This window comes from Anser brachyrhynchus (genome assembly GCF_964034855.1).
Source record: "Anser brachyrhynchus genome assembly, chromosome: 3".
NCBI lineage: Eukaryota > Metazoa > Chordata > Aves > Anseriformes > Anatidae > Anser > Anser brachyrhynchus.
Genome location: NC_137696.1, coordinates 61,919,425 through 61,945,160, shown reverse-complemented (window position 1 = coordinate 61,945,160; position 25,736 = coordinate 61,919,425). Strand labels below are relative to the sequence as shown.

General features: G+C 42.3%; 1 protein-coding gene across 7 annotated transcripts in view; it reads right to left on the bottom strand.

Moving 5' to 3' along the window:
• The window catches only part of HIVEP2 (HIVEP zinc finger 2), a 137,704-nt gene that overhangs the window by 18,551 nt on the left and 93,417 nt on the right, over positions 1-25,736 (bottom strand). For all 7 annotated transcript variants that reach the window (XM_080588049.1, XM_080588050.1, XM_080588052.1 and 4 more), the window contains 3 exons: positions 10,359-10,403; positions 3,451-9,076; positions 2,529-2,683 (listed from right to left, as the gene is read on the bottom strand). In XM_080588049.1, the coding sequence (XP_080444175.1) occupies positions 2,529-2,683; positions 3,451-8,865 (5,570 nt within the window). In that variant the 5' untranslated portion in view covers positions 8,866-9,076; positions 10,359-10,403. The remainder of the gene's footprint in view (positions 1-2,528; positions 2,684-3,450; positions 9,077-10,358; positions 10,404-25,736) is intronic.

Genomic DNA, 25,736 nt, shown 5'->3' with positions numbered 1-25,736 from the left:
GTGCTATGACACCTACTTTTCTGCTGAACTCCGTTCATTCTGTTACCTTACCTTCTCATGGATCCCCAGTCCCCAGCCCTGTCTATTTGGCTTTTTAAACCTACTTGTACCTGTTGTACAAGCGCTCTACTCCCCTGGCATAGAGCATCTGCATGACTACACTTCCCTGTGTAGTGGATAGACTTTCCCAGGAACTGAAAACTGTGATGGTTGCAGGTCTTTCTCAACTGTGAATTCTGAATTGCCTTCTCCACATATATAGAACAAAAATAATCAAGAACCATAAGTAAATCCACTCCTTAAGACAAACAAAAACTAGAGGAAAATACCTTGCTGAAACAAGATATTGCCATGCATGCTTGTCTGTCTAGGGGGGAAACATGAAACAAACACAACAGAGATCTACTGCATAGTTCAGTGCACTGCTTGTGTGTGCTCAGGTGATGCAAAGATGAGCTTGATGAAAGCAGAAGAGAACAGAGTAGAACAGAACAGCTCTACAGACAAGAGCAAGCAAGCATGAAAACCCACCCATGTTAAAAACCTAGCTTTCAGAGGTCACAAACAAAAACCTGAAGAGGAGGACAAACTCATCAGTCAGGACAGAAAATAATGAAAGACATGGTTATAACAAGTAAAGAATATTTGATCCATTAAAAAAACAACAGCAACCAAACTAATAAAAAGAAAAAATCTACCCTTCCACAAACAATTCCTATAAAACGTACATTAAAATGATGATCTATAAGGAAAGGGTGGACTGATTAACACTTTATCACCTCATTCACTGAAGCTTTGCTGGTTATATGAGCCTATTAGGGAAGTATATTGCACAGATTATTTTTTCCCCTCCCCTCCTCCAACTCCAGAAATTAATGTGTATATCAAGGTTTCTCTCTTTTTGATCCACTCTAATGAAGTAGAGTAAACATAGCCATGTATTACTAGGATGTATGTCTGGCTGACGTGAATTATATGCCTTTACACAAATAGTTACATAAACCTTATTGGTGTACAAGGAAACTTAAGATGGTGTGAGTAATGTACAAAGTTTCTTAAAAAAAATGTTAGATGGTAGAGTGATCTGTTACAGCCCATACTAATCTGAATCCTTCTAAAAGTTGCTTTTCTTAACAAACTTTTACTCTTCTGAACTCTCATCATGAGCCTTACATCAGTGCAGACTATCTTCAACTGACTGATCCAAATTCAGAAATGATACGTAGTGGGAAGCAGGCAAATTTTATTCTTCAAAGTGGGCGTGAATCTAAGCAACAGCTCTTTAAATTTGTTATAAACTTAGGCTCACCCCTGAATTTGGGTCACTCTCATGTAGTCGCTTTACTGACTGGGGTATTAAGTTCTCTGTAAAGCTACAGAGAACAGCCACGATCAGGGTGTCTGGGTCAGCATACCTATAATAATCTCCAAAATAACATTTTCAGTCTTTCAAGCAAGATGTAGGCTATACCCTTTCATTGTTGCAGACTAGAAAGAAATGTCAATGTTCATTTCATGGAGACTATCCAAGGGGATTCAAAACACATGATGGGAATGAAGGACACCTGAGATTTTAGAGTACCAAATGATGGGGGAATGAAAGGCATGTACAAATTTATCACATCTCCATCCTGACCTATTTAGTTATCCCAATAACACATCGCTATGAGACCATTTGGGTGTGGTAAGACTAAAAAAACCAGCTTGTTCAGCCACCTGACTATTCACTACTAACCTCTGTCAAATTAATTGCATCTTGTCAGAATTCTTTAAAACAAATAAAACAATATCTTACATTTTAGAGTATACTCCAAGAGAGGCAAACAACTGTCCATTTCATTTGTTTTGTATAACAAGCTTCATAAGCTTCAAAACATTGCTAATGGGCTTTCAGGTCTCCTTTCTCCCTCTCTTTGTAGTTGCTTCTATTATCACATGAGTAATAGATGGCTGTAGTAAAATTAAGCATGATTTTATCAACCTTACGTGACAGATCTATGGATTAGGCTTAGATACCATAGATTTCATTGCTATCTTACATTTACATCTTACATTTTATCTCCAAAATCCAAAATCCAATAATGTAGTATTACAAGATTAAGAGTAAGCATACCTAGCTAACCCATTCAAGTAAGTGGAGGCACACATAGTCTAAAAATGAACGATGTCCTCACGGAAGCCGTTAGATACCAAAAAAAAAATGTATAGAAAATGACAAAATGTTAACTGTCTATTCATTTATTTTTGACCTAAAGAACAAAAGTGACAATTTAGAGTGAGTGCTCGCACACAGATATAACAAAATGTAATTGTCTTAATAGCAAAGGTTGATCCAAGAGTAACTAACTATACAGGTATCCTGTAGTTTGTTTTAAGACTGACATATACACAAAACAAAAAGAAGCTCGGGAGCTAAAATACATGGCAGAAATACAGGAGACTGTTTACATCCCAGTTCATTCATGTTCATTTTCAAATCTTTTTAAAACGACAGGCTGAGCTTGAAATTTCCAGTTGCATTTTCTTACCCTCCTTCAAAGATTTTAATTCGTATCGGCTCAGTTTGTTTGGATGTAATGTCTTTATCTCCATGAATGTCTCCTTTTACTCTTTCTTTTATAATATTCCCCACTACTTTCTTTTCAAGCTTGCTGCCAAACAAGAAGAATGGCTCGTGTTTCATCTGTAGAACAAAGTCAAGGAATGGTGTTACTGCTGGAACACACAATAAATGCACACTTCATTTCAAGTACTTTTAACATTCCAGGTCAAAGCCAAACTCTCATTTTGGTGCAACTCTATACGATGAATTAATTTGTCCCATTCAGTTTGATGGAGAATAAGAGAGGGGGCAGCATGGACAAATTTTTATGAGAGTCTTGACAGAAAAGACAGCACCATATCTTTCCCCAGGGGAAAAAAAAAATAATCATGGAAAATAGAGATGGAAAAGCCTCAGAAGGTAATTTATTGCTATTACAGAATTTTCCCTGGCACCATTATCTAATGCTTAGTTCATGAGGAAGAGTCAATATGTAAAAGACATTAAAATGACCTGAAAATCCTTATTCAATTTTAACTTAATCTTTACTTATGAACTTGCACGGATGTTTGTGTCTACTGTTTGAATCAAGACATGGCAAAAAGATAGGAAAAATAAAAGGAGATAATGTATCGGGTTCTGGCACATGTGAAGAGAGGGCTTTAAAAGCCTCACTTTTCACAACTGATTCTCAAAATGGAGACAGAGGAAGCAGAAGTATCAGAGTTTGCAGAGGGGTAAATCGAGGCTCATAAGTTGTCATGGGAAGATGTTAAAGCCTGATTTCTCAATGGGGATATATATTTTGGGGTGGGGGGAGGAGAGAAGGAACCTTACATTTCATAGATTACTAGTATTTTCTCAAATAAAGATATATGGATTTAATTTTATTAAAACCTCTTATTTACCTGAGAAAATTGCTTCCATGCACTTGATGATGTCAGTTTACCAGCTCCAGGTCTATGCATAGCAGCCAGAGTGTAGATTTCCGTGGTGTTCTTTTGCTTGGACCTTAGAAGTGCTAAAGTGGTCTTTGTACTTAGCCCAGATGGGTTTGGGTTACAAGAACTTATACACCATGAAGCGTAAACAGAAGATTTGAGGGTTGGTTGCTGAATGTAATTGGGTTTTGTATAGTTTAAGAAACACCAGCTCACAGTTGTAGTAGTGCGAAGACTTGGGAACTGAAGGATCTGCTGAAAATCTGCTACGTCTGTCAGGAGAATGGTAGAACCTGTGACTTTCCCACTGTTATTGGATGCCATCTGGACTAGCATCCCAAGAGGCATTTTCTGATGTTTCAGTTGGTCTTCTGGCTGAATTTCTCCTGGTGGCAATGAAGACCTCTGTGGACTCATGCTCATATCTGAGGCTGTTTCATCCACATCCAGTTCTTCTGGCGAGTCTCTTCCTTCAGAAGGGCCACTGGACTTTTGCCCTGGTGATGTGGAATCAAAACTTGAAAGTTTCTCCCTGCTTAGTGGGAAAGGATCAGCTGTCGGCATGCTGACAGGTGGGTAATCTTGAGATGATGAGGATGACAGTGGTGAAGAGGATGACACGGACGGCAGACTTTCTTTTGGCTCAGTAGTACAGCTCTGCCTTACCAGTTGAGGCTTCTGCATTCTTGGAAAATCTTTCTTTATATCTGAGTTAGTTAACTCAACGGCACTTAGCTCCTCAACTATCTGCCCATACATTTTTTCTTCTTTGACTCGTTTCTGTTGCTTGGTCTCCATGAAGAGCTCCAAGCTACTGGCAGGTGAAAGCATTCGTTTGCCTCCTCCCAAGGTAGAAGCCATGTCAGAACTGGAAGTCAAACAGAGGGGAATTGAGGGCTCCAGTCCAAGTGATAGTGTCTGCGGCACTTTCCACAAAGGATATTTTTCTAGCCCTCCATGCTGACCTAACATCTGAGCTATGTTAAATCCAATTCCATGCATTGTTGCATTAGTTGCCAATGTTCGTTGAGAAACAGTTTCATCAACTTTACAAATTACAATTGCGGGACTGTTGCTTTGTCCAAGGATCTGGGAAATGCTTGTATACATGACACTACCATATGATGGCACATGGGTTTGAATCCTGACGGGAACAACTGTTCCTGGCAAAGACTGTACAGATCCGTCAGATGGGGAGTCAAACGCTGTCTGAAGATGCTGCTCAGAGGAGGTATCTGTCAGTTTAATGCTATGGTCTGACTGGTACTTCGCAAGAGTATTTTTTGAATACTGCCCAGATGTTCCTGAGTAATGCTGGTATGCTTGCTCTTTAGCATGTACATAATCAGCTGGTTTCTTTCCAATAAACTCTGAATTATGTTCCAGGTGATAACTTGGAGGAACGTCTGTTTGGAAAGGTGGCTTGACATAAGATTTCTGCAGCTGTTGTACAAAATGATGCTGGAAGTGTAGAGGTTCTGTGCATGACTGCCACAGGACTGGCTGCTGAGATGGTGGTAAGTGAACCATGCAGACAGTTGGATATGGGAACTGAAATAAGGTGTTATGAATAGGGGGAAATGGGACCTTATCCTGATGTGCAAATAGCTGCTGCTGCTCTGATGGATGTTTGTTGGAAATATAAGGTGCTTGTTGGATCAAGGGAGTCCTTAACATTTCTGGACTATCTGCAAGAAGAGCCTGTTGCTGGGCAAGGTGGGATGAGCTATTACTAAGCTGAGCACAAGAACCAACAGCCTGTTTTCCAGAGTCATCTACCTGAATGGGCTGAAGTACAGAGGAAGGAGAGTGATGCCAGGCAAGCTGGGAGGAGCGGAGACCAGCCTGCGCGTGTTCCATCTGTTCCTGCTTTATACTTTGTTCTGTGCTCTGATCAGTCTGGGAAATCTCTGGAAAACCACTAAAGGAAGCTTGGCGAACCAAGAAGCATTTCTTCCTTTCTCGTGATGGAGATAGTGCAGTAGTAGGTGTCCCAGCTGAAGAAGCGTGAGACAGGTTCCCATAATCAAAGGATTTACTTCGGATCTCTGGGATTTCAGCAGCGTGAGGACAGGGCATCTGTTCAGATGAGCAGCGTCTCATTTCCCTCTGATGGTGATGCCCAGGGACGGAAAGTGAGTAAGCACCAGCTGGAACTGTTAAAAACTCGGACTGTTTTCCAAACTCATCTTGTTTGGGAGGTGTGATGAACTTCATTGTTTCTTCTCTTTCAAAGGACATTGAAAAACTTGAACTGTGGGACAAATTACTTTCTTGGCTAGGGCTGCGAGAGAGGCTTGTACCTGTGGACTCAAAGCTAGACTCTCCAGAGGAGTGCTCCATGTCAGCCAGTCGTAAACGCTTCTTTTTGGGTGGTAGCTTTTCGGCTGGAAGTTGAGAAAGGGTTTCACTTCTCTGGGGCCACTGGAATTCTTCTGTGGGTCTCTCCTGCTCTTTGTTCTGCACTTCTTTTTCTTTTTCAGGCTTATCTGGCTCCTCTGTGACACGAATTTCAGGTACCTGTATGTTGTGCTGGCGAACCAATCTGGGCTGCATATGATATGGCTGAGGTTGCTGGGATGGAGATGGCTTACTGGTGTCAGCATTTTCTGTTTGTGGAGCTCGGTCTGGGCTCATGGGGGACTCAGAAATCTCACTCTCACATGTTTCAGATGGTGAATAGATCTTATCCTGCTGGCATACAACATGTTCTGTAGATTCAGACCTTTCAAATGAGTTTGGCCTGCTCAATGAATTTGTGTGCTGAATGACAGAGATGACATTTCCAGGGGGCTTTCTAGTTAGTGATTCTGCAGTCTTTTCTTGCTCTGCAATTAAGGGTGAGTCTTCCAGAGAAGCTGCAGGACTTCCAGACTGCAAGTAAGGCCTGCACATTTCAAAACGCTCTGCATGGCAATGGGCAGAATTGTCCAGACCTTGAAGGGAAAATCCACTCCTTGGCACGTCCTGAATTTGGGATTTGGGATCAAAGTCCAAAGGCTGAACTCCTCCAGTGGTGCCAGTTGTACTGCTGCAAAGCATGGGACTGTCCTCCTCATCTCCAACACTCTCCTCTTTCCTGCGCTTTCTGTTTTCAAAAGTTGTTCCAAGCATGGATGGCACTGCCTGAGACTGTCCAAGTGGATCAATGAAGTACTCTCCCCCCTTGTTTGTTCCACCTAAGGATGGCGAGTCCCTGTAGTTTTGCTTCTGAGCTTCAAATTCTTCCCATTTTCTGTAGTGCTTTCCACTGGCATCATAGTCATAAAAGGTCTTGTCCCCTGCTTTCTTCTCTTTCGATGATGGTCCTTTTTCACCTGCTGGTTGTCTGTTGGAAGCAATAATGATATTTTTCCCTGGTCTTCCATGATAGTCTGAATCTGAGTGCCCCTCCTGCACAGAGGGCAGTTCAAAGGCAGCCTGCCTTCTCAGCATCCTTTGGTGGGATATTCCCACTGTGCCAGGGTAAAATACATCATCTGAGCCAGTCATCTTCTCATCAAATGAGTGGCTTCCTCTCAGAGATGGGGGAATACTTAGGCTGTTTGCAGAAGAGGTTGGCATGGAGTTACTTCTAATAAGAGGAGAAGAATCTACTGGGGGCTCTAGAAGGACAGGCACTTCACCCTGCTGACTGGCTTGATACAAGTTGGATTCACTTTTGATGGATGATGCGCTCTGGGATTGTCTAGATTCTGTACTGCTGCCTGGATAAACTTGTGTAGATTTAATAGTGCTCAAATTACTGGAGTCAATAAGTTCTTCTTTACCTGGAGTAAGCTGGGAAATATGTTCCTCAAGCATCTTGATATCCAATCTGTTATTTAAGAGAGGTAATGGCTCCGCTTTGCCCTTTCTACCCATTAAACTGTGTTCCTGATTTGTTGTGGCTACTGTTAGTGCTGTCCTTTGATTAATCCTATAAAACTTCCCAAAGATGATCTCTTCATAAGACTTTGCATTAGTATTTGGTGGGCTTATTTGCTGCTCAGCACTTTCTGAGCGGGAAAAGTAACCAGAGTCAGTGCTTCCTTTACTGTGTGGGCTCAGGAGGTTTAATGACTGCTCAGAATCTTGCCCTTTTTTCTCTGAGAGTCTTAGTGCAAGTCGCTGTTTAACTGTGTGAGAGTCATCAGACTTAGTACTTAAGGATGGGTTTTGCAACATATCAGAGCCAATATAGGGTGAACTCTCACTGGGTAACTGAATTCCACTTTTAGGGATAATCAAAATGGGCACCTTCATTGGCCCCACCAAGGACTCTTCCATGGAGGAGTGAAAATTGCCTCTGCTAGCAATGTCCAGGGGGAGCTGCGGAACAGGGCTCATTTTGTCAGACCCCTCCACAAGCAGTGAGCTCTCCTCATCAGTGTCTGTGCTCTGCTCACCATCTGAATGTATTTCAGCTTCCACATCAATGTAACTGGCATCTAGGTCCAATTTGGAGACTGCTGACTCTGTAAAAGGTACCAGTCCTGCTTTAATTGCATGGGCATGTGACTTCCTGTGCTTGTAGAGGTTGCTTTTTGTCTTGAAGGAGAAACCACAAGGAACACAAGGGTACGGTCGCTCCCCAGTATGAGACCTAATATGCTTTTTAAGTACACTAGGTTTGGCACAAGCCCGATTACAGTAAGGACAAATGTATTTGCCAGGCTTTTTGGGTTTGTGCTCCTTTTTGTGAGCATCTTCTGATTGTTCTAAAGATTTCTGTGAATATTGGCTGTACGCAGGGTTCAAACTTGAAATCTTCTTCCTGGAGAAACCTCCACTATGGCTATGCATATGAAAAGGAAACAAGTCCTCTGAGGCAACTGATTGCAAGTGGCTAGGAAACTGCCAAGGAGGGCCTTCCAAGCTCTGATGTGGCTTTATGTTGTGCAAGAAGCCTTGTGGCAATGAATGCTGTGGGAAAGAAAGTGAATGTTGACATGAGTAAGGAGTTGGACGATGCTGTGGATATTGCTTCTCTGTGACTTGCTGTGCAGCCTCATTCGATGATACCAGTTTCCCAGAACTAAAAAGTTGTGCTGATGCTGTGTTTCCAATTTGCTCGTGATCTATTTGTGGTTGCCTCTGTACTTCTTGATTGCCAAAAGTGCTCATCTTAATAACAGCTGAATGTTCTTGCCTCCATCTAGTTGGTACTTTAGCAGTTTCTCCAGACCTTGAGGTAGCTTTTTGCCCTATAGCTGTGTCCCCAGAGTCCATTTTGTTACACAAGGTCTTAAGTGCTAGTTCACTTGAAAGCTGTGCAGACTCATGGAGTGTGTCCAAAGCTGTGCTTTTTAAAGTTTTGTTGCTCCCATTTTTCCAGGGCTGTTGCAAGTTCACAGACTTTTCTTTCTCTTTGGAACTTTCCACGCAGTAGTCTATAGGCATTAGATTTGTGTCTGTACACTAATGTGATTATTATACAGTCCTGTTCATGGCATGAACTTTCCTAAACAGTTTATTATACATTTGCAAAGACTTGTTATAGCATTTGGACATTTTCCATTGTTATTAAACACTGAGATGCAGAATGACACAGAGATATTTATGATCTACTAGAGCAAGGTTCTCTTCATCTCCTCCATGGTGACACAGGTATCTGTAAGGAAAAAGCAAAAACAAAGAAAACCCAAGCACCAATTAATATAGCTGGGCAAAACAACATCACTACAGTTGGTTGTATTTTTATTGAGCCTTTCATTAAAATACTAAGAAACTTAAGAAAAGGTAACTGCATTTCACAAAATCCCATTTTGTGAGGAGACACAGTAAAGAATGGTTCCAGAGATTTCACACAAGTGTAATCACTACTCAATAAAAGCCCTGAGAATAGAAAACAGGGATCTACACATTCCAACTTGAACAGTAATTTTTGAAGGCTTTCTCAGGACAGTTTAAAGGGGTTTGATTCTCAGAAAGTCTGACATCTACTTTCAAAGACCTTTCAGCAAATCACTGCTGAAAATACAGTCCTAACCCCATCGGCAGGAACTACCTTATCCAGTATTACTCACCTGCAGTTCAGACATGCACTTTAGTCACCTGGCTTTCCTCTTAAGTCAGAGGATGGTGATCAGTACTTCCAGAGGAGAAATCTTTCCGTATCATAGTGTGTGCTTCAGACGTATGTGATGTCTATGCATATGGCCCTCCGCTCTGGAGATGCCTGTTTCTCACTGTTGGCTAGGCAGAAATCCTAGATGACTACCTTGGATAATATTCCAAGTTTTAAGATGGCTAAAGTGAGGTACTTCTTACCTTATATAATCTAATTTTTTTTTACAAGGAAGTCTGGATCACCTTTTTACACTACTTTTATACAGTCAAAAAAGACATCAACTAAGCCTTCTGAACACAACAGTATTAATACCTTTCCGCGTCTCCATCTTCCAAACACCATATTAAATTTTAGTGAGAATGTCTTGCTAGAGGTAAAACACATATTAGAGAAATTAGCTCTGACTGTTTTATGTGACTTAAGCATTTTAGATTTCAATGTTGAAACATTTCCATCCAGATAATACATGCAGTTCTTATGCTTAAACGCAACAGGATTCCAAAGTTCTTTTACAAAGAAGAAAACTTGGAGGTATGACATTCACAGGCAAGTACAGCATTTGAATTAGAAGAACACTGTAGGCTTCCTGCTTCCATATTATCCAAACAGAGGATATTTTCTGGATGAAACAGTGCAAATTATAAAGTCACTATTTTACAGGAGAGAGAAAAAAAGGTTATTAAAAAAAGCAGTATTAAAGATGCTTGAATATTTTTAATTCCTACAGTACAAAAACTGAATTGGGCTTGAAGAAACATTAGAGAAGTACAAGAAAACAACAAGGGAATGAGAATATATGCCTTTTTTGGTATAAAACAATTACCTGCATCTTCTAGACATCTAATAGGCATGACTGTCTTCAGGTTTTCTGTAGAAAAAAAAAAATACAGTCGTAAGAAGTTACTGATATTAAGTATAGATGCTGAAGAAAATTTTCTATTATTTACAGTAGAGGCCTGAAAATTTCATTTATCCACCCATTGGAAAAATGTCACGTCGCATCTCAAGAGATCTGAGCAAGCACATTTTGAAGAGTATGTGTGAAGCTTTTTAAAGGTCTTTTAAGGATAACTGCAAATCTAAACTAGTGCAGTCTCACCTTCCTGAATCAGTAAAAAGAGACCTGCCCAATGTCGCTCTTCATTCCTACACCTTTGCTAAACCTGGATTATTCCTGAATCCCATTGGCAAATCCCCTTTCAATACCTCACTCCAGCTAATACTTTTAGGCCTTCTAGGCTTCTCATTAAATGTTTCAGGGACCAGAATGAAATTGTGGCCAGGATGTCACCACTAAGGTACATAAAAAAAGTAGCGAAAACAAGTATGCTTCCAGACCAGTTAACACCAGTGGGACAGTGCTCAAGAATATGCGCCTGCAGAGAAACCTACAGACCAAATACATATCTAAAAGACTTATGTACCTGCCATAATTTGCTACTGCAAGCTACTCTTTGCATTACAGAAACGACCAGCACAGGGAATGCATCTGAAAAAGGAAAACTGAGCAGTATCTCTCTAGCTGGAAGATCAGTTCTCCCTTGCAGTAAAAGGAGGATTCTCCCCTGTGGTTTTTGATAAATCCAATCTTGAAAATGCATTTTGTTTTGTTTTGTTAAAAAGGAGATTTGTTTGATTTTGGTAACAAAAGCAACATTTCTTTAGAAGACAAAAATCCAGGAGGACAAACCCCAGAGCACTTCCATTTACGTTTATACAAAATCCTTAGAAATACCTTAAGTATCAGCTGCAGAGGATGGGATATGGGTTAATATAATAACACCCAATTAGAAATTGTCAGAAAAACTGCTAGTAAACTTACATTTTCTCCACTGAATAAAACCAACAGATGATGAAATAGTAAAGTGTATAAAAGAAAAAATATATCTAAAAGTCAAAAAAATTTAGCTCTCCGTAATCACTTAGAATAAGTGCTAAAAATACACTTATTTAATAACACTTTCAAAGAAAGAATGGACATTAGTAAAGCCTGATGATTTGATGTTAATAGAATGACTACTGTGCCACCAGTTATCAATTATTTATTTTATAGCACAAATAGAGCTAAAAATGTAACTATAGAGGATTCCCATATAGTACAAAATAATAGCAATCTATTAGACAGAAACCATAATATTTTAGGTCATAAAGTCATTCAGCTTTGATGTGCTAATGGATTTTTAAATAGTTCTCTTGTCTGATCCTCCAAAAGGAAAAAGACAAAATGTAATCCAAGTTAAAACTTTTTAAATTTTCCTGATTTGCTTCTTCATATTAAAAGTGTCACTACAAATGTAAAAAAAAAAAATAAGCCTTATGCACTATTTACAATATATGAGAATTGGTTACGGTGGAGCAGATCTGCAGTTCCTTATTAGCAAATGGCAGGCAAAGGGCTAACCATTTTTGGCAACTGAGCTAAGCTGAATCTCATGTCAGCAATGGTGCTAACATACAAGCACAGAAGTAAAGGGAAATACAGCATCTGAGGAGCAGAAACAGGGACCAGCGGCAATGTTCCTAAGTGAAAGAGCATAAAGTTATTAGCCATCTTCAAAGAAAAATACTTTTTTCCATATTAGACAATTTTGCAAACGGTGAAGCAGAAATTTCTAGAGGATGGAAGCATCCTTTCTGTTCCATATTTCCTCTGCCAAGAACATCTTCAGGGCAGAAATGTGCCAGTCACAGAAATGTGACAGCAGTGGTTTTATTTGAGCAAAAGATGATGCTAATACACTTCCATCAGTTTCTAGTTCTGGACTGAGACGTCTGCTACAGAGTTCAAGTCATTCTGTGGTCCTGCTATTTTCAGAACGCTCTATATAATTTTTCAACCTACACTATGAAACAGGTATAGACTAATTACAGGGATTATTGATGGCTTAAGTTTGGTCAACGTCACTCTCCTGGGGAAAATAAATCCCTTTCCAGAATCAACATAGCCATTTCTGGTTTGGTTTGAACTCCCATCCATCCTGTGTCAAAGATTGTTTTAATAGTCTTTCTTTCCTTTTGTTTTTTTTCCCTAATGCTAAGTTTTACTGGCCTAAATGGAGAAATCCAACGTACCAAAAAGGTAGTTTCTGTCCGTTCTTTCCAGTCAAGCTTTTATCTAATCTTCCTGCAACCATGGACTAGCTTAAGCCAACAAGAGACTTCCAAATTTCAACGGATTAATGTTTCTCCTTTAGAAAACACTGTCAATATACTTGCCAGTATTGCTCTTCATCAAAAAGAAACTCTTCAATAGACAGAAACTCCCGATATTTCATATACTTCATATTTCAAAGCAGGGAACTACGGATGATAAAAATGTGCATTCCCTTTAATACCCCTGGCACCGTTCGGCTCCTCCGGAGCGGCTTGGAGGAGCCCACCTAGGCGGACCAGGCAGCGCACCGAGCCGGGCTGAGCACCTCGCTCGCCACCAGCTGCGGAGGTCTCCCTGGAAGCGGCCGGGCCAGGTTCCCGTCGGATTGCGGCCTGGCAGCCGGATCCCCCCGCCCCACCACGCCAGCCGTGCTATCTGCCTGCTTCAAACCAGGGCATTTCACTTCTCTGCGGGCTTTGAACATGAGAAGATTACTGGGAGACCGGGAACTGTATTTATGTCAGATGCACCTACTAAATCAAGACCTTTAAAACTTTCTAGAAAAGGAGCACTATTCTGTCACTCCCGTTCCTGCGGTGCCTCTGCGAGCTGCGTGCAAGAGACATAGATCTGGGTGGCTACAGAGCTCCAAGATTCTTCCTTCCTTTCTTTTCTTTCCTTTTTTTTAATTTATTTTATTTTATTTTATTTTTGAGACCATTAAAATGGTTACACTCAACAGCTTTAAAATAAAATTTGGCAAAATACAACTTTTACTACTTCTCAATTTGTAGCTCGTATTACAGCTCTTGCAAGTGAACAAATTGGAAGCTTATGTCTTCCCGGCTAAATCCTGAGTGCACCATACAGAATAAATATTGACTCTAGAGTAAGGACTAACGGTCAGATCCAGCCGTGCTTTAAATCTTTTCTGTCCAGCACTGCCAGCACAAAACCGGCCTAAAACCACCGTAACTGGCCCCTAAGGGATTCTTATTCTATAGGGCAATCATTAGTATAGACAAGCTGCAGTGGCTCCTATAAAATCCCAATGCTCGCTCACAGACCTCTGCCAAGACCCTTATTAGCCAAGTCTAGTTTATGTCTGGGACAAGCCCAGCAGCCAGCCAGCCTTACGGGGAAGGGAGGCCACCTCTGAGCACTTCTCCACCTGCAGCTGAGAATAAAACTGACTTGGCCTTTCAGGAAGAGGGGGAGCACACCTTTGGCTTGCCATCCTACCCCTTATTTCCCTCTGTCCCACCAATGATATCCCCCAAAGAGCTGTTTGGTGTTGACATCCCAGTGGGGGGAAAAGAAAAAGGAGGGAGGAGAGGAGAGGGAGAGGAGAGGGAGAGGGGAGGGGAGGGGAGGGGAGGGGAGGGGAGGGGAGGGGAGGGGAGGGGAGGGGAGGGGAGGGGAGGGGAGGGGAGGGGAGGGGAGGGGAGGGGAGGGGAGGGGAGGGGAGGGGAGGGGAGGGGAGGGGAGGGGAGGGGAGGGGAGGGGAGGGGAGGGGAGGGGAGGGGAGGGGAGGGGAGGGGAGGGGAGGGGAGGGGAGGGGAGGGGAGGGGAGGGGAGGGGAGGGGAGGGGAGGGGAGGGGAGGGGAGGGGAGGGGAGGGGAGGGGAGGGGAGGGGAGGGGAGGGGAGGGGAGGGGAGGGGAGGGGAGGGGAGGGGAGGGGAGGGGAGGGGAGGGGAGGGGAGGGGAGGGGAGGGGAGGGGAGGGGAGGGGAGGGGAGGGGAGGGGAGGGGAGGGGAGGGGAGGGGAGGGGAGAGGAGAGGAGAGGAGAGGAGAGGAGAGGAGAGGAGAGGAGAGGAGAGGAGAGGAGAGGAGAGGAGAGGAGAGGAGAGGAGAGGAGAGGAGAGGAGAGGAGAGGAGAGGAGAGGAGAGGAGAGGAGAGGAGAGGAGAGGAGAGGAGAGGAGAGGAGAGGAGAGGAGAGGAGAGGAGAGGAGAGGAGAGGAGAGGAGAGGAGAGGAGAGGAGAGGAGAGGAGAGGAGAGGAGAGGAGAGGAGAGGAGAGGAGAGGAGAGGAGAGGAGAGGAGAGGAGAGGAGAGGAGAGGAGAGGAGAGGAGAGGAGAGGAGAGGAGAGGAGAGGAGAGGAGAGGAGAGGAGAGGAGAGGAGAGGAGAGGAGAGGAGAGGAGAGGAGAGGAGAGGAGAGGAGAGGAGAGGAGAGGAGAGGAGAGGAGAGGAGAGGAGAGGAGAGGAGAGGAGAGGAGAGGAGAGGAGAGGAGAGGAGAGGAGAGGAGAGGAGAGGAGAGGAGAGGAGAGGAGAGGAGAGGAGAGGAGAGGAGAGGAGAGGAGAGGAGAGGAGAGGAGAGGAGAGGAGAGGAGAGGAGAGGAGAGGAGAGGAGAGGAGAGGAGAGGAGAGGAGAGGAGAGGAGAGGAGACAAGCATTTGTCCATCCTTCTGTGTAGGGTTACATATTCATTTGTGGGCTGAGTTTGCTTGTGCACTGTAGCAAGGTAATAAAAGGAATGTAGTCTTTGGGGTATGCTGCTTTGTCATTTTGCACAAACGAAAAACCAAACCAAACCAACCAAAACAAACAAACAACAACAAAACCAAACACAACATGAGCAAATTCAGTCTTTTCATACTACTTGATACCACACTTGATAATGCCACCAGGAAGCAAACTCCCTTTCTTCACTTTTTGACCTATTGTTACTAAAAAGATAAGGAAAATGAAACACTTCTTAATTTTCCCAGTTTTGTAAAAAAGGCTACCCACTCCTGACCAGAGAGATTCTCTTCATATTTTCAGCAGTCCTTGGCTAGGGGTCCCTTCTGACTGTGGTTTTGTAGCTGGCCTTCTACCTGTCTGTTTGAACACCTCTAGGAATGACTGTAAATTCCTTTGTCAACCACTGGCACTTGGCAAAATCTTGCTTTACTGGGAACACAAAGATGCCCGTGCTTTTGCTGCAGTTCGGCAGGAGCTGTGAGGCATCCTTTTACAGATGCAATTTCAAGAAGGCAGCCACTTTAAGACAGGTTAGGTGTATTTATTTTAATCTGCTACTTTCTGTACTGTAAATACTGTTGTTACCTCTTCATACTTGAAGACGCTACTCTGACTTGATCATTTAATTCCACCCCAGATGTTCTGCCTGCCCTCTGGATTTCAGTGTTTTATTGAATGCATTGCCATTTTTCAAAGCTAGCCAGAAAGTCACAGTTTTGAAAATACCCTAAAATATTTAGAATAACATAGATTTTTAAATTTGGGCAGCTGAACTAATCTTTACAATATTTTTTTAGACATTATTTAAAAGTACTAGAAAATATAAAAACAAATACTGCTCAGCAAGCACATACAGTATGCTGTGAATTTACTATTAAATAATCAAACAAACTGTACTAAACTTGCTTAAGGAGAGGCTACAAGGCAGGATCTGTTCCTCAGATTATCTGTTACTCATTTATTTGTTGGGTAAACACTTCTCACAGGGGTTCCCCAAGAAGTCAGGAACCGAAGAGACTCACTGAGAAGATGAAGTTACAGAAGCATCAAGTGCAGAATATTCTGGCTCTTTGCGACTGCAAGCTCTCCACAACTGAATATGATTTTAGGCTTTTACTCTCAGGTTTCTAAGAACATACTTTGGTGTCCATGGTACCCACTGGTTCCCAGAGACAGCATCTGTGCACAGAAAACTAGAAGTTGTGTGAAATCTGGCATCCTCATTTCTGTGACTATTATTTCAGTTATCACACTAAATCTGGCCCAGATTTTGAGAAATGTTCTAGAATTCCAGTAGTTGAGAGATGGCACACAATGGCACATTTTAGTTAATTGTAGTAGCATTGATTATTTCATTCATATGAAGGCTTTACCAAGCTCACTTTAAGCTGGCTAATTCAGCTAATTAAAACTATTCTGAGACCATTACCTGAGCATGCTGAAGAAAGTAAATGAGTCAGTCTGCTTGAAAGCAACCTGGTCTAGTGAGAGGTGTACCTGCCCATGGCAGGGGGGTGGAATTAGATGTCCTTTAAGGTCCCTTCCAGCCCAAACCATTCTGTGATTCTATGATTCTATGATGAAAACAAAGAAAGGAATCTGTTTTACTCTTGTAACCTTAACTGTAGTAACCTGTCTTAGGCATTGCGTCCAAAAGTCAATGGGTACATGCTGTGAAGAACAGGACTGTCCTTCCCTCCTCTGAATGTGACCCTACCAAGCCAGAGGTCAGGCACACTGGTATGGCAAGATAGAAAACCTATCCTATATCCCTTATGTGGTGACCTTACAGAAAATTCAGGCATGAAACAGGAGTCTCCCATTTCACTTCAGGAGCTTTGATCAGATATGAGGTATGCCTCTGAGTGAGTAAAAGGAGACAAATTATTTCAACAGCAGGTCAAAGTAAGAGCAAATTCTCGCAGAATCGGACATTACTGAGGTTTAGACTTCACCATCCTATATACTAAATATCTGAGGTTATTTAATACAAACAGAAAATAAACTAATCCAACACCTCTCAGATGTCCACAGAGAAATTCATAATATGTATTGCAATAAATTTTCATTTACATGGTATTAAGAAAACACGGATGATTTTCTTTAAGAGATGTTGGCTTGCAGCCTAAATGCTTCGAGCACAGCTGCACACTGTTTTTGCTATGTTAAGTATCTCAAATATAATCTTAAATTGCCACTCTCTATAGAAAAATAGCATCCCCCAAAAACTTAAATTCAAGTTGAGTGTATATTTTAAGAAGTCACAGAAGAAGCCTACAGCAGAAATGCCTTAACGTTGACCTTTTCACTGCAATGACACGGATTGCTCACTTAAAGAACATCACTATTTCCTGTTTCAGCATCATACATAATGTACACATTACTACCGGATGGAAAAAATGTATAAAAAAATCTTTCACGTTGCCAAAGTCCAACTGAACACAGACTTATTTCCACAGGATGACTATAAAATAAAATAAAAAATGAGAGAGAGAGAGGAAAAAAAAAAAGCCACACAGGAGCCAAATTCATCTTAAACACTTCCTTTATAGGTAAAAGTTCTGAAACTAACCACAGCTCTTGAATTGAACAAATAACTGCTATCAAAGAGATAGGACAAACAATCTTGTCAGTAAATTAGTAGCTAATTGATCTCTCTGATCTCACTGCTTTTAACAGATCAGGTAAATATTTTGTTTCTGGATGCCTAACCTTGCTGTGCACATAGGATTTTGTTGGAGGTGCTTCTACATGTCAGGTAACACAAAACCTACCTGTTCTGGCTGACCGTGTTCAAGCACGGACAGATTAAACCTATTGTGACACCAAAGCAAAGGATTGGGATAGTTCAGATATAAAACTAAGCAAGAGAAGTATGTAAACTGTTAGTCTCCTCACACTGCTACTTATTTCCTTGGAGAACACATTAATAAACAAAATTGAACCCACATGGACCTTAAAATGTGATGGCACAGCAATGGCAGATCTGACAGCCCATACTTCCAGTATTATTAAAAATTTGGAAGGCAACAAAAAATACCACTGTCATTTTGCTCTTTTCCCCCATTTGTCTTTGAATCAGAGTATGCAGTGATATACAAGAGTAGCTCCCATGCAGAGAACAGTCAGAAACTGATGCACACCGAGGCCCTCTTTAAACACTATTACGATTGCTAAAGTTAAGTTGGTATGATGCATGATCTTGTTGGTCCCAATCTGTAGAAGAATGAATTTCACTCAAGGGTTAGATAAGTAGTAAGTAAACAGTATTTACTAAATGTGCAGAAAAGATGTATAACAGTATCTGAGAGGGTGCTGAGATACAAACGGGCTCTTAATTCTTGGGCTGCTCTCTTAATCAGCAGAAACTCGGCTCTATCTCACTTTCTTCTAAGCCACAGCAATTGAACAATCAGGGTACCATACTAAACTGGAAAAGCAAGACTTTATAGGGACTGCAATGAAGCTTTTGCATTTGCAAGAGCTGGTGAAAATTAGTGAGACTGAAGACCTTATTCTTAATTCAACACAAAGAAATGTGTTAATCAGAAAGGGGAATTTCATATTTAATAAGAGACAGATTAACCAAACTATGAAGTTAGCAACACTGTATGAATGATAAAGTATATGCAAAGGGCAAGATTCCAGTGTGTGTGTGCTATGTAGTCGTTTCTAGATTTAAAAACACCAAAAGGGTGTAAGAAAGTTAAAAGCAGTGACACCAGACAGTTCAGACTGATAAGGTTGTCAGATATAATAATTTTCCTAACTGAAATTACATGCCATTTCTGAAATTGTTTCTTCATGTTCACACAAGAACTGCAGAGTTGGGCAGCAGCTGGGAAGAACAGCCCAGTGTTAGTAAGATCCTGCTAAGGTGTTATGAAGGATTTCCCCAAGTTTTCCCAGGAAAAAAAATCTTTTCTTTTGTAAACATTACATCATTTTTAGGGACAAAATGATTGTTATTCTGTTGCCAAATGGAATATTAGAAAAATATCAGGCAGAGGCCTAACATTTCCATCACAGAGGGAAAACACCACCGAATTTTCTGGGAAGTGATTTTTTTTTCAGTTAAAAGTTATGCAATACTAATTATGCAATCACTGCAAGATTTGCAGACAGCTATGCTTCCTTTCATAGTGTGTCAGAAGAAGTCACCTGCACTTCATACGGAAGCATCAGTGTCTTTCAAATATTTTCTTGAATGGGCAAAGGCACCAACTCAATGCACTCACCCCAGAAAGAATTACATATGAAGACATTTATAAGTATCTGATCTTGCTTTTGTGTTTTACTCACACTAAGCTTATTATTACAAGCTTATTTTAAAACCTTCTGTTATTTACTAAACTCTGTGGTCACCACATGTCAAAACAAAAACAGATGTATACAAAGCATCAGTAGCATGTTCCTACCAATTTTTTCCATTATTTGAACCCAAAGTAGAGTGAGGTTTCGTGACAGTTCTGTTTCAATCAATTCTGAAGCCTTTGTTAAAATTCATCTGAGATCAGATATTAAGCCCAAAGCTCTATACATCACGCAGGTGTCACAACAGTCACTACCCTGCAGCCCTAATGTTTGGTTTTGATTAGTGACTGAACACAGGCATTTTACAGTAGCAAATCTGGTCACTTAGTATTGCCTAAAGACTAATGACCACTGCAGTGGTCATATAAGATACACTAATTAGACTGCACATTTAAGGATGATGTTTTGTTTATAGCCCTCAGGATGTTTAACAGGAGGAAAAAAGGGGAAAAAAAAAAAAAAAAAAGCTCTTTTAAATTACCCTAGCTATTTTTTATAGTACTTCCTTCTTTTTATTGCATGAAGTATTGGAAGCCAGTATGCACAATATCCAATTGCATCAGAACACCTCTTAAAACATTCAATAAAATATGCATATGCTTTCTTGCTGTGTTTTGTAGGTATATGAGATATTTCATTGTGTGCAGTTGTTTCTTTCTACAAGACACAAATCAACTCTGCTTATTAATGTGATGACCACTCACCTGAGCGAACACTACTGAGAAGATGAAGTTTACCAAAAATGCCTGAATCTATACGGCATGCCTCTGTTACTCCACAGGTTGATACTTGAGAGGGGAGTCCAAGCTGACAGCTCAGTTACAGTCTCAACAAGAGAGATACACTAAAAAAACAAAACTTCTCTTGGGAAAGGCATTGTTCAGGTTTCACGAGGACTTGCTATCAGTCAAGGTTAGACAAGGGAGAATTATTCAGGGCCTTCCTAGTGCAAACAGCTCCTTAAGAGTTTCCTATATGTATCCCTTATCACAGTAACTTTTGAAATGACTCCAAGGAAGCCTGCAATATGAAACCATTATCCTGTACTTCAAAAGTGGCACAACTGGATACCAAATCTCTCCTACACAGGAAAAGTCTAAGGACAGCAAAAACCTTAATATCAGCCACCAAGCGAGAGCTCAGCAGGGTCTAAGAGGACATTTTGATTGCTAATGGTGCACTGAAAGGGAAAGCAACCACTGCTCAGCTCCAGAAACCCCCAGACAACTCTGTACAGGGTTCTCCTCCTACATCATGCTTGGCCCATTCCACCAGAATTAGTTTTTTTCCAGTGTCAGAAGTGGAAGTGAAATCAGCTTTGACCCAAAAGTCTCCTGGGTGTTTGTGATACACCAATGGCACTTGTACACTATGAATAAAAGAAAGTACCGTCGACACGAAGACAAAGAGTAGATGCACAAGCATATAGGGCTTCATGTTTGCTAAGTTACAGTAAGACTGATTAATCAGTAAATGCTCCTTGAGATAGCTCTTAGTCTGAAAACCTCCACTGCAAACCAAAAGCACGTAAGTTATTTTCACTAGACTAAACTGCAATGTTTTGGCATTCAGACCACCTAAGACAATCAACATTTGCTTATTCAATTGAACTCTTTCCCCCACTTCTTTCTCCCTACCCCACTTGCAGGATTTGAGGACACCCTGTTCGCTTGGAGATGGTGAATCATTTCAAGCCAGAAGGCCCACACAGTTCCTCAAAAGACACAAAAGGTGTAAAAATAGCTCGTACTAATGAAGCAAGTACAGCGTCAGCAGCCAGATGAGCGTGGGTGATCAGATAAGGGTCTGCCGTTGCAAAGGGCAAATTATTAAGAGAATGCTTCTCTCTCTCTTTTTATTAAGCTTTGTTCATCCTTCCCTGGAATCAGCCCTCTGCAAAGTATGATAAATGACACCTGACAAGATTGACTCCTCCTGTAATTGCAAGTTTCACAGAGGCTCAGGAAGCTGTGCCTCACAAGAAGCTGAAGGTACAGTGGAGGTGTCACTAAAAAAAATAAATAAAGAGAGGCAAAAATAAAGCCTAAAAATAGCCAGGACTACCCACTGAGTATGACTGTGTAGGTATATTTAGCTAGTCTAACACCAACTTTACTTGTTAAAAACACAATCTTACCTTTATGCAAAACAGTTTCCTGTTTCTAAACATAACTTGAGAAACGAGAAGATGAGGGGAAAAAACTCAGATTTGGAACTGTCCCTTTTTCACTGAGATTACCAACAGATAAAATACAAAAAGACTGGGTAGAACTTCTACCTGGTGTCTGCATTCCAACATCACATAATGAAGGGACAAGAGCTTGTTAATTAAGGCATCCTCCTTCAGCCGACAGGACTAGGAAGTAGATTCAGAAACAAACATGTTTTCAAGTACTTGCAAGTCTTCAAAACAGCATTGATGGGGTGGGCAGAGTTTCAAATGGGCCAAGACCTGGCAGAAGCACTGCGTTAGGCAGCTACTGTTCTTCAGCCCAACCTGCACCGTCCCCTCCACGATGGCTCAGCCACCTGCAGCCATGCTACAACGTTTGTGGGACCCTGCTGCAAGCTGGAACACTAGAAGGATCTGGGAGAAAAGTTGTCTTTTAAAATTAAAGGGGGGAATGGTTTTTTTTTGTTGTTGTTGTTTGTTTTTTCTTCTAATCTGGAGCATTTCAATGATCAGGTTTACAACACAGTTCCTCTGCACCAGCACACAGAAAGCTTCTCGAGGGACCAGAAATGAGGCTCTGGGATCTAAAGGAAGGTGGGAACTTGTCATGTCAGAGCCATTACCTAAGTCAGCACTGCCCTGGACAGAAGGCTGTGCCCCACTAGAAGCAGACACATAGGCCTGCATGCTAACGAGAGGGTGTTGCACTTTTACAGTCCTATTCTGCAAGTCTTGCCTACTCTGAGGCCAGTTTACATCCCTTTTATCAGCACAAAGGAGCTGTTAGAAAGGGTGTAAATATAACTTACTGCCATTTAAAGCACTCCTACAGTGCTTAATAAAGTGGCACAAGTATAAATGACCATCTGGCCAAGTGATACAGTTTAGCATCTTACGAGGAATATCGAGAAGAACTGCCAACCACACAGATGAATTTCTTATTCCCTGAGACCTGTATTTACAGGAATTAACGACTGTACCTCTCCAGTGTTGGTATATTTGTCACTGGGGCAGCAGTGGGCACACGCGGAGGAGTAGAGATGGGAGCTCAAACTCTCCCAGCAGCATCTGGTCCGTGCACCCAGGAACAGCCCCAGCCCAGGCACTTGCTCACGATGCCATACCTGACGGCGTATAGCTACAGGATGACCAACAGCTAGGCAGTAGCAATATTCTGCAACCTCCCTTTCCAGGGCGACTTCACGCTTCTGCACGACATTGAGTTTAACACAAAGGGAAAACAAGCCAGGCCCCAAGGACTCTCTGAAGAGTTTCTGCAACTGTTTAAACTACATTACTGCAACATTACTACTGGAAGTCATACACGTGCCAACTTTCTAGTGCTCCATTTGAGCTGTACAAGGAAATGGTCTTTTCTACAATTATGGTTTTTCTATTTAATGTTGTGACTCCTTTGGCTGATGCTTACATGAGGGTTTTGTTTCATTATTATCCATTCTTCCTGTGTGGCTCCAAAGACCTCACATCAATCACTCTGGGGCTGGGGTTAAACAAAAATGCACAGGTTTATACCAGACCTTTCTTCTCATTTACATCGGGAAAAAAAGCCCACTGTAAGACACTGCCAACTTCACATGCAAGAGTCGATAAAAATGACTACTCTGGCATTACAATTTTTATTTTGTTCTTATTTTAAAACTAAAAAAAAAAAAGAACAACACTGTAATTGAAGTTAATAAGATTATATTTTTAACATGAAGTCCAATGGGAAATTGCGAGCCTGCTCGTTTCTTTATATGCTGTGATTAATTCCCATTGATACAACCATCCTTTGTTCAGCATCATAGCATTGCCTTTTTATCCTATGTCTTAGCAGTAAATTTAATAGTCACTGATTTTTTTACCAGAATAGATAAACATTGAAGTGCAAGACAAATCAGCTGATGCTATTATTCTTCAGACAATTCAATTTTAATCTGAAATTAAGAGCAAATGTTATTCTACTACATGAAATATGAATGTAAAAATAATTATTAGTAGGTTTAAATACTGAAGACCATACACTGGCAGTACATTTATGTAAAGTTAATAAGACATGGGACCATATACCCAAAACCACCGTGGGGCTCTTAAATTATAATGCTAAAAACAGAATGATCAGAACCTAATACTATCCCCTACCTCCAAATCTGGAACAAAATTTGTGTTTAAGTAAGAGCAATATAACACCTATCACCAATCTTTACCAATTTAAAGCCAAAGAAGAAAAAAATGTACAAAGAAGAAGACAAAATGCCTGATTCAATCTAAAACCAAGAAATGGGCTAACTCAGAAATAATCTGGGGGAAAGAAGTGCTATGTTCTCAGTCGGATCAGTCTCTGCATGCCGGGGAGGGGATGTGGTGGCAGCCCTGGGTCGGGGAGGAGCAGGGCAAGGGGCTGCGGGTTTAGCACGGAGCTGGTGGGGCAGCAGGGCCACATCTTGCCGAATGCCACCTCCATCCCACAGCTCCAGGGCCACCGGCTCACCTTCTTCTTGCCTGCTCTGCTGCCCAAATCAGGCTGAGGGTCTGCTGGACTGTTACAGAGCCTACCCATGGGGTGTTCAAAGTCATGAATATTTTCTGCTTTCAGTATAACATGCAACAGTCACGATACAGGTGAGGTAATGAGCAGAAGTAAAGCAAGACAAGGTGTTATCTTTTCCTTTCGATAAGTTCCTGCTGTGGGCTTTCTTCGTCAGCCAATGTTTGAACTGTGGGTGTTGGAAAGTTGTTGGCCTGCGTGTAAGTCCCTAACTGTGGTCTACGCAAGCACGTGGCACAGCAGCTCCCAGCACCTCGGGTCACACAGCCAGGATCTCCACAAAACAGCGGCAGCACTCTCGATTTTGCACGGAGGGCAGGCAAAGGCCACCGAGGCCAAATGGAGGCTGCTGGCGCCACGTGCTCCAGAGAAGGAGAACAGGGCAGGAGGTGACAGGAGCCATAGGGAGGCGGCAAGAAACAAGGCCGGTAGGTGAGGAGGGGCCACGCTATCTCGTATCTGCCTGCATCCTGCCGTGGGTGCTCTTCCTGCCGCAGCCGCCTCTGGCCGCCCCTGCCTGGCAGCAGCACTTTCACCAGCGCCGCTCCCCTGCCACCGACCGGCCCTGAACGTGCACCCTGGTTTGTGACACCTCCCCAGTGAGGCCTGGGATCTCCCCGCTGACAGAGATAGATGCGGTCTACCAAAGGTTAGGATTAATGTTTTATTGGCAATTACTGCAGGCAAGAGGCTTGGCTCATAATGCAGTTTTTCCCTTATGAAGACCCTAGGACGTGGGAGCGCGTTGCCAGCGGCCTGGCTGGTGCTGAGCGCTGAGGTAAGGGCAGCTCCGATTAGGTGCCTTGTGTCATTAACTTTCTGCTGCTACATCTGCTGATCACACACCCTCCTCCCGGCCTGCGTGACTCGCCGACACCTGCAGGCTCTGCTCTGCCGGGGGAAGCTGTCCCGCCAGCCCGGCTGTGGGGACAGGCCAGCTCCCCGGGTGGGGTGGCTGAGGAGTCGGGTCGCTTCAACTGGGATCCGCAAGTTAAAAGATAAGAAATAGGAGATATCTACCCTGCCTGCAGTAATAATCACAATGTATTATTAACAAAACTCAGGTTTCATCATTAACTTGTCTCGGGTTTCAAGAACTGATCTCACCCTGATCATCCTCCAAATTGCACTCGGCGCTCTTCTCTTCACTTCCCTCAGAGCTGCACCAATACCAGCTAGGAAGGCTGCTGGTAACAGTACATGGAACGGAAAGCACAGGTAAAAATAAACCATAAATACCACAATGAAACAGGTGCAAAAAATTGCAGACAGATTTTAAATTGCCTGAACCCAGTGCAACCTCACCACTTGGGCCTGATTCTGCCAGAAAAACGTGGCCTATTACTTCAAAGCGGCGGAGAGGAAAAGGGCTGACTGTCAGCAGGTGCTGCACGTGGCACCGCTGACACAGCCCAGCCTTTTCTACCCCAAGAGGTGTCAGGAAAGTCACTGCTCCCCTCTTGGATATAAAAACACTAGAAGAGCCACCTACGTGTTTGCTGTAGTGAAGTAGCCAACTCTCTCAGTCGTGACCCAACCACTGCAACAAAAGGTCCTTGTTTGATTTTGTTCCTCTACCAAGCTCATCATCAGAGCTACTAAAATC